The sequence below is a fragment of the Sinocyclocheilus anshuiensis genome, unplaced genomic scaffold, assembly GCF_001515605.1.
Source record: "Sinocyclocheilus anshuiensis isolate Anshui unplaced genomic scaffold, SAMN03320099.WGS_v1.1 scaffold2901, whole genome shotgun sequence".
In the NCBI taxonomy this organism is placed as follows: Eukaryota; Metazoa; Chordata; class Actinopteri; order Cypriniformes; family Cyprinidae; genus Sinocyclocheilus; species Sinocyclocheilus anshuiensis.
Genome location: NW_015537927.1, coordinates 358,685 through 368,808, shown reverse-complemented (window position 1 = coordinate 368,808; position 10,124 = coordinate 358,685). Strand labels below are relative to the sequence as shown.

General features: G+C 37.6%; 1 protein-coding gene across 2 annotated transcripts in view; it reads right to left on the bottom strand.

The window, feature by feature from the left end:
• The window catches only part of LOC107657684 (leucine zipper protein 2-like), a 144,598-nt gene that overhangs the window by 31,867 nt on the left and 102,607 nt on the right, over positions 1-10,124 (bottom strand). For both annotated transcript variants that reach the window (XM_016445882.1, XM_016445872.1), the window contains exons 5-7: positions 6,292-6,354; positions 2,882-2,944; positions 1,404-1,466 (exon numbers count right to left, since the gene is read on the bottom strand). In XM_016445882.1, coding sequence (XP_016301368.1) covers positions 1,404-1,466; positions 2,882-2,944; positions 6,292-6,354 — 189 coding nt within the window. The remainder of the gene's footprint in view (positions 1-1,403; positions 1,467-2,881; positions 2,945-6,291; positions 6,355-10,124) is intronic.

Sequence of the window (10,124 nt, the reverse complement as noted above, 5' to 3'; positions counted from 1 at the left end):
ATTTTACGGGTAGCTTGAATGTAAACATTGTCATGAATTCGTTGTATTCCCATTTGTGAAATAGTCAACAAATTAATTGTTGTAGGCTAAGCCGATCTCATGAAAGTGCATATAGCACGATTTTCTGCTTCTATTTGGCGTAATATTTCTATGCAGAAATTGATTTTGGCATGCAAAAGACTGATAAATTCATAATTAATGTCATGACTGGTTCAGTCGACAGAAATACGGGAGGCACAGGCCTAATAACTGCTGAAATGTTTGCGGGGCAAATCTGAGGTCAGTCTGAGCGCTCATGGTACTCACAGTGCGTACAGCCGTACACCTGCAGGCGCCACTGACTCGGACGGTTGTCGTGGTAATAAACACCGTAAACAGCAACCGTTCGCGTGTCAGCGCTTAATGCGCATATCCTATATGAAAAGCATTTTAGGGGGCCCTTGGCTTTTGGGGGCCCAAGGCGGTCGCCTACCTTTGCCTAATTGGTAAGTCCGCCCCCGCCACCAATGCATATATATTCTCTCTGAGTTTCCATGTTCCCTTACGAAAATTAGCCATGGTTTTACTACTAATAAAACCAAAAATCATGGTTCTTGTAGCCATGGTAACCAAAGAAGTATTAATAATATTTTCTGTAGTTATAAAAAAGACCTAAGCCAACAACAGCCTTTAAAATGACTTAAAATGCATTATATAAAAAATAAGAGGCAATAATGATTGGTTAATTAATAATTATATGGTTTCATTGAATAACACTGTTAAAATAATGTAGGCTAATACAAAATAAACAATTTATGTGCATTACATATTATTACAAATGCCTGCAAAGGGAGCCAAAGGCCTGGTAATTGCTTACACTTACAGGACGATTAAGTCCTTGTTTAATATTGATCAAACATTCAAATATCCACTTAATCTTTAATTTTTGGCCACCTTTTTGTGATAGATGACACAGCCTCTATAATTTCTAAAACAAAAACATGTGGACATCACAACCCTTACAAAAATTAACCATGGTTTTATCGTTGTAAAACTGCTTAATTTTCTTTTGCGTGATTTCTGAATGCTTATAAAATCAATTAGACAACTGTATTAATAAAATCATAGCCATAGGTAACTGTCTAGAGCAGCAGTTGTAATTTGTAAATAATACAATTTATTTATTTACTTTTATATTTTATTAAAGTTCTATTTTGACCCCTATAGTAGTTTTTTGTTTTTTTTACTTCCATAATATTTGGGGGAGGGGGCACAACAATACAATTCTGGCACCCATTTGGCCAGCAGTGTCTGGCGGTTAAACCAGTGACTGTGGTTAAACCGCTTGGGTAAAATCATCGCTAAGGCCCCTGCGCACCATGCAAGGGTACAGTAATGACACATGCTCTTTGTTTGGTTCTTACCTTAAAAATTAAATCCTTTTTGCCATACCTCAGCTCTTTCAGTTGGGCTTGGATTTTTTTGGACTGCAAAATGAAGATAAGAGAGAATGTATGTTAGCTTATTCAAATAGTAAAATTGGATTTAGATTGTGTAGCAGGCTTTTTGTGGCCATGCCGAAGTGTTCCTTTGTGAACGCTTGCTGGGCAAAGATCCAATTCAAAGGAGAGACCTTCACTGAACAAGAAAATATAAAACTCTTCCCTTCAGTGGACTGCAGGGACCACTCGATGACGCAAACACATTAACACATCAACACCCAGGCATACACGCTTGCACAATAACACTCACACCATGGTATGGTATTGTCTTGGCTTGCTGCCTGTGGATTGCTGCCACAGTTGTAAACATTTACACACACACACACACACACACACACACATACACCCCTTTACTCTATAGCCTCAGTGTCTTCAGTAATCTCTTAGTAACTGAAGTGTACAGCACCTCCACAAAACTAATGAGACTTCATTACTCTCTCCCCCTTAGAGAAGCAAAGTCACGTTGCAAATACACTTGCATTTATTTGTCTACCTTCCCAGTTTTCTAGCTTGGAATGAGTAGAATATTGAGTTTATAATATCAAGTTGCTTGCACTTGAATCTAGCATCAACCTAGAAAATGTGTGTTTAAATATATATTGTTCCGGGTCTTTTTAAAAAAAATAAATTAATACATTTGATTCTGCAAGAATGCAATAAACTGTTTCAAAAGTGAGTTCTATTTAAGTATAGATAATTATAATGTTACAAACGACTTTTGCTGTTCTTTCGAATGTCCTATTCATCAAAGAATCTAAAAAAATATAATATTTTCATCATTGATAATAATGCTTCTTGCGCACCAAATCAGCATATTATGAAAGATCATATGACACTGAAGACTGGAGTAATGACTGCTGAAAATTCAACTTTGCCATCAGGAATAAATTGCTTTTTAAAATATATAAAAAAAAGAAAACAGTTATTTTAAACTGTAATAATATTTCATAATATTACTGTTTTTACTGTATTGATCAAATAAATGCAGCCTTGGCAAGCATAAGAGAATACTTTATTTACTTTGTTATATTTCGAACGATTATTCGGGTATGATTTGCAATAAAAACCGTTGTAGTCTTTCTACTTCAAAAGTTTGTTTAATTCAGTATGTTACTTTACTTGCTGTTTCTTCATAATTAATTGTAAAATTTACTAGCAATTTCTTCACCAAAGTGTGAGAGAAAACCTTTTGTCAATAATCATTAAACATAATTTTGTAATAAATAAAAACTAAAATAATATAATTATATATTTATAGAGCTTGCATTCAAAATCAAGCTCAAAAATCTGAGGGTGGCATGTGAATATGTGTGAATATGCATAACGCTTCTGCGAGGAGCAATATTATTTTTGGTTTGAATAGAAATGCTGCAGTATTTTCAACAGTCCGCATAACATACCTCCTCTGCATGTATGTCGCAGAGCTTGTTTCCGGACAGAAGTTTGTTCTTCAGGCTTTTATTCTGCAAGACAGGAAAAGGCAATAAATAGAGATATACTGTACCGACGGCTTTGTAACATCAAGCATGAAACAAGCCCCGACGTCTTGTTTTATCTAGGTAAATACACTCAATTTAATGGTACCCCTGTCCCTGCAGACAAAAGCAATGCTTCAAATGTTTCCAATGAGCTCATTTTGACAGTTCCCTCACAAGCTTATTGAAGCTCAAGGTGACCCAGGAGTATATGCCTCATTTCTGTAATAACCTGCAGTGGATGTCTTTATGGAAATAGATGATGGTAGATTAAGAATCAATACAGAGATGATGGTGGTGCTGAGTTTAATCTAGTGCTTTTCTCCACCTCCTCTTTTTTCTTTCTCTCTGTTCGTGTTCTTTTGCTTTTATTTTTTCTCTCATTATCTCTCTCTCTCTGCCTCAATTTCTCACTTCCTTTGTCTATGTGTTGCTCTCAGATGCAAATGTAGCCTACACGCTTATAGTGGCAATGTCACCCAGCTTCAGACCCACCAGGATTTCACAGGACTTTTTGCTGATAATTGGGGGCCCAAAAATGACTTAATTTCCAGAGGCTTTTCTCTAAAATTGCGATGCTACTTGTGATGTTTTTGGTGTTGGTTTGCAGTGAAAACCCAGCAACAATCATGCAAATAGTGTTAGTGACAATAGAAGTACAATTACCTGTAATTATTTTAGTGCATAATAACTGAATATGCAGTACGCATTCAAATGTTAAGACAACAATGATGCAATAGCATATTTGTATTTAGCATAAACAAAACTAGAATGTGTCCACAGAGTGATCATGTTAACAAAACCTTTTCAATCATTAACACAAATGGACAATTAGGTTCTGAGACTTCTGGTAATAATTTTCTTGAGAGACAAAATTTACATATATGCAATATTTTTCTATGCATGTCATACATACAGTTGAGCATAAGTGACTTATTTCAAAAATCTTACAGACCAATCTTACAGAACCCAAACTTTAGAATAGTATTGTACACACATATACAAACTTACTGTTACTCTTACGTTAATGTTACTATCTAATGAAGTCAGTAAATGAGAAAGGTCTTAGTATTTCTGTGATATTTATGTGAAGATCAAGGGCACATTTCAAGCATAGCATTTTGATAGCATAGCATAGCATAGCATTTTGATGGGCACTGCAGGAATGGGACACTTTTTATAAGGTCATTCCAAATGAACATAAGTAACTGGAGAGGACACAAAGAGACAATATTGGATGCTGAAGATTTATTTGTCTCAACAGTCTTAACCGCTAACATGAATTTTGCTGCTGTGCTGTAAAGTTTATTTCCCCCCATACTGTTTAAAAAATTAGTGGCAGTGACGTCTATGCACACATGCGAGACAGAATGAGACACCCTTCAGAGTGTTGATTAGCTAACATTGCACTTTCCCCCCTCAAATTTGTATTTTTTGTCAGAAAAAATAGGAGCAGAGAAAACAGAGAAAATAGGAGCAAATTACACACTACCACAAATAAAATGGGGTCTGGTTGAATTTGCATCAATTCATGTGATCGCAAAATCCCAATAGTTAATTGCATTTGTCTAACTAAGTGCAGTTTTCATTGAATTGCACTAAATTACATAATTCATTCATGTGGAGAGCAAAAACGTTCAGGATTTTCACTTACTTCCACCAAGTGACGTTTGACAGAAAATTTCAAAACAACTAAAAATGGCAAAGCCATTATCTCAGCAGAACACTTGCTTTTCATACCATATGTTCGTTGCTTCCGTCATTAAATTAACACTGAAAGTTCAACAGGCTCTTTTCTACTTGTATTGTAATTACAACACCTGCTGTGTAACGAGTCAGTGGCCCTCACCAACAAATTGACTTGGGAATATATAATAGCTGGTGGTCCACAGAGGTGTTACATTAAAGTGACTGTGAGAGAAAGAATAAGAACAGAGAAAGGAAGGTAGGGACGTTCTGAGAGCAAGTGAAAGAGTGTTTGAGGTAATGAAGCAGAATAGCATTGCAATACGATTCAATGAGGTGGAATTGGCTGAGTGTCAAATCCACACACTTGCATTTCTACCCGTCTCTGAAGAAGAATGAGTGCCCAAGTCTGTAAGAAAAATGGCAGCTGTCATTAAAAGTGGCATGTGGCTGCCCTGCTAAAGACTGCAATGACACAAGGATCCACCCAAGCAGATAGGGCACAGTGCAGTCAAGACACTTCAAACAACAGCCATGAAAAAATTCAGATTTAAACAGTATAGCCTTAAAGGGACGGTTCACCTAAAAATCAGACTTCTGTCATCATTTATTCAGCCTCATGCTGTTCCAAACCTGTATGACATTCTTTATTCTGTGGAACATAAAAGAAGGTACTTTGAAAAAAGTAGTTTTTAGTCCTTACAATGAAAGCCAGTGGCGTCCAGAGTTGTCATATAGGTTTAGATTAGGGTTGGGTACCGTTCACATTTGAACCGGTACGGTACCGGTATCGATACCTGAATTTCTGTGCCGGTACCCAATGGTACTTTTTTTCGGTACTTTACTTCTCTGTGTAATTACAAAAACATTTATTTCAGGGAAAAAATAAGTCCAAAAGTCTCAATTTCAACATTTTGAACAATAGGGCCCTACAAACTTTTTCTTTCTTTTTTTGGCACAGATTGATTTAACGTGAATCGGTACTCGGTAGTAACGACGCAATTCGGCCGGTACCTTAAAAGTACAGAGTTCGGTACCCAACTCTAGTTTAGATCAACATGAGGGTGAGTAAATGATTACCAAATTTCCATTTTTGGGTGAACTATAATTTTAAATCTTGAATTTTATTTTCATTACCTATTTAGTGAAACTATGAAGCTAAATTGAGATATAAGCAAAATTCACTCAGCCACGGTAAGTGATATAACCTGACAAATTAAATAGTTATTATGCCGTCATCATTTACGACTTCAGTTGAACTAAGGGACAGTTTCCATTTTATGTTCAATTAAAAGTCATTCCACTGTAGATGTTACCTTGCATAACACTGCATATCACAGTAGTTAACACGGTAGAACATAAATCTCTACTGAGAAAAAATATCATGCCATTTTTATATTTTTTTACATTAATTTATGACCAGCCGTTGGCAAAAAGAAACTGCTGTGGCTGGTGATTGTTCTCTTCTTTGATGAATGAAAGCATTTAACATTGTTTTATTTTATTTCACATTTAATCTCACATATTCTGTAAATGCTACTATTAAAAATTAAGAAAGTATATTTCTTTGATGTTCTGAGGAATTATTGCATATCCAGAATTAAAACATTAATAATACTTCCTAAAAAAACAAAAAAACAAAACAGTACCTCTTGCTGAAGGTCTTTGATGATTTTGCTCTTCTTTTCCATCTCCATCTTTAAGAACTTTATCTGCATGGAAGGGAGGGGGAGGGGAAATTTGCATATTAAATCCCCAGCAGCATTTTGTACAGAAAAAGCATCATAAATTGTGCATGATGATCTGATTTAAGGAAGAATTATGTTTGCTGTTAAATATACACTACCATTCAAAAATTTGGGGTTGGCAAAATGTTAATGTTTTTGAAGTCTACAAAAATACAGCAAAAACAGTAATATTTGTGAAATATTATTACAAATTAAAAAAAGGGTTTTCAAACTTTTTCTGTTTTAATATATTCTACCCATCTTGCTGCTCACAGCATCCTTCAGAAGTCATTCTAATATGCTAATTTCTTATTATTATCAATGCTGAAAACAGTTATGCCATTTAATATTTGTGTGGAAATGGTGATACTTTTCTTTTTTAGGATTCTTTGATTTGACAAGTTCAAAAGAATGAAAGAATCAATTTAATGTATCCTTGCTGAATAAAAGTATTATTTACTTAAATAAATAAAAATAAATAAATAAAAACGTACTGACCCCAAACCTTTGCACAGTAATGTACAGTATGTACAAAAATATAAATGCACAGTTATGTTTGTGATTTAGTTTATTAAATTATTCTGAGCTGTATATACATTTTATTTGTTATTTGTTTGCAGGCTTGATTTGAGGATTTACAGACTGAAATAATAAAGAAAGAATGAAATTGACTAACAAGGTTAGATCAGATCTCACTGTACATTTGCTGTGTATAACTGCAATGTAAATTCATGAAAACCTCAATCATGTTTACCCTTGGTGAACTGAACTCAAATGAAAAGAGAACCTAGGGCTGGGCAAATAATCGAATGTGATTTTCATGCGAATCTCGTCAGTTAAGCCGCTTCTGGTGATTAGTAGTAAATCTCCAGCACGTGCTTTCAGATGGAGCGGCATTTACTACACAGAGATGTAGATCACTGACAAGCTACACAAAATCGCGTTCAAAATCGCAGGCGATTTTTTTGCACAGCCCTAAGAGAACCATATAAAAATATTTCAACACAAGCCTATATGGAATACAAATGTGAAAGGGAAGGTTTCCCAAAACAATCCAGAGCGTGGTACAAACAACCAAAAAAGAATCAGAAGTGTTTACAGCCCTGAGGGTGAACCGCAACTCCAATCAAATAGAACGTTCCACTATTGCTCCTTATTCACCCAGCTCAGCCCTGAATGTCAAACTACCTCAACTCTCATTCTCTCTCTCCTGCCTTCAGCCATGGCAGACACTGTGGAAAAATAACAACACATCTAAATACTGAGGTCGAGCAGCTGTACACGGTTCCAGACAATACAGCAGCAGCGTACCTGTGGGTGTATTCATTCCGATTAGCACTTTAATTTAATTCAGTCCACAAGCTCACGTATTGATATACTGCAGTCAATGCATAGATATTTTTTTAAATCTTGGTTTTTGGGATTACAATAGAACAATATCTTGTTCCTCATTTCCCGTTTTCACGCAGCTTTGTTTGCGAACTATATGCAATCTGAGTATAAAGTAAGGGAATGTCTTGACTAAACATGTTTTGATTTGTCAAATAATTCAAAGGCTTTATATCAGATTCAGGTTCACGATTAATTTCATTCGAGTTTCTAAATGAATCTTAAATGACAGTTCACCCAAAAATGAAAATTCTGTCGTAATTTACTCAGTCTCATGCCTTTCCAAACCTGTATGACTTTCTTTCTTCTGTGGAATACAAAAAAAGGTATTTTGAAGAATGTTGGTAAGCAAACAATTTTAGTTACCCTTGACTTCCACTGTATTGACAAAAATATCTTATTTTATGTTCTCTTTCATAGGTTCACTCAACGCTGTGTAGCTATGAAGCAATGGAAAGGCATGCGCGCTGCCTCCTTCTTTGGGCTCAGGACAGGTTTCTTTCGCTGAGAGCGGTTCACGTCCCCAGGGCTCTGAACCTTACAGCGGACTTCCTATTGAGGCAGAAACTCAGGTCGGGGGAATGGATGGTGAGCCACCAGACGGTGGCTCAGATCTGGGATCTTTTCGGCAGGGTGGAGGTAGAGCACACCCCATGGGAGATTCCAGTCAGAAAGACCTGCTGTCTCAACTCCAGGGCAGGATCTGGCATCCTCGGCCCGAGATTTGGAGGCTATGGGTGTGGCCGATCAAGGGCGATCAGCTGTGACCTCTGGTCTTCCTGTGGTCATTCAGGAAACCATTGATAATGCTTTATTCTTTCAAGTGGAAGGTTTTTAATTAATAATTAATAATTTAATAATAATAGTTTATGCATTTAGCAGACACTTTTATCCAAAGCGACTTACACTGCATTCAGGCTACACATTTTTATCAGTATGTGTGTTCCCTGGGAATTGAACCCATGACCTTTTGCACCGCTAACGCAATGCTCTACCACTGAGCCACAGGAACACTGTGACACTTTTGAGTCATGGTGTTCAGCTCATGCATTTATGCGTGGGGTTAGGTGTTTGAGACCGGCACGCCCTGTCAGTGTTCCTTTCTGGAACTTGTCTATTGTCCTGGAGGTCTTATTGGAGTTGCCATTTGAGCCTTTGGAGTCACCTCCTGAACAGATTCTGACCCATAAGGTGACGCTCCTGTTGGCGTTGGCTTCTATCAAACGCATAGGGGATTTGCAGCCTCTCTCTGTTAGCAAGTCATGCATTTAGTTTGCTCCGGGCCTTGTTAAGTTATTCCTACAGCCCAGACCCGGTTATGTCCCCAAGGTCTTGTCCACATCATTTCGCTCTAAGGTGGTCATGCTTCACTCCTTCTGTCCTCCACTTTTTGCTTCTGTTGAGGACGAGAGGCTTCACCTGCTCTGCCCTGTTCGAGCTTTGAAGCTCTATGTGGACTGCTCTAGCCAATGGCGCAAGTCATCCCAATTGTTGGTGTGTTTTGGTGCTGGCCGCAGAGGGCTCGCCGCATCAAAACATAGGATTTCTCATTGGGTAAGCGATGCTATCTCACTTGCGTATGAGGTGCGAGGTCTCTCTTCACCACTAAGTATTCGAGCTCATTCTACCAGGAGTGTTGCTTCCTCTCAAGCTCTTTTCAGAGGAGTTCTCCTGGAGGATATCTGTGTGGCGGCAGGATGGTCCTCTCCTCACACTTTTATCAGGTTTTATAGCTTGGATTTAGATGCAGCTCCTGGTTCCCAGATTCTCTCTGTTTGAACCAGCCGTTGAGGTTAGCCTGGTCTATTTTGCATTGGGCCAGATATGACAGTGCTTAGCTTGGCAGGTGCTACGCAGCGTTGAGTGAACATATGAAAGAGAATGTCTCGGGTTACTCGCGTAACCCATGTTCTCTGAATAGGGAATGAGATGTTACGTTTGCTGCCAAGCTCCTCGTGCTGCAGACAGGACTTCTTCGGCAGGAAATCTGAGGCGCAGATGGCGTGGTCGCTAATATTAGAGTGGGTTACGTAGTGACATTGAGGTGGCGCCCGCGCCATCATTGCGTCACAGCTATGCAGCATCTCGTTCCCTATTCAGAGAACATGGGTTACGCGAGTAACCCGAGACATTTCTGATTATGTTTTCATTTTTTTGTTAATTATTCCTTGAAGGAGCTATTTATAAGATAAATTGAAGAATGTTTCAATGTTTTTGTCCACATAATGGAAGTCAGGGGGGTCCAAAAACAGCACTGGACCAATCATTGTATGGACCAAAAAACACTAAGACATTTTTCAAAATATCTTCTTTCGTGTTTTGCAGAAGAAAGTCAGTACAGATTTCGTGGTCGCTAATATTAGAGT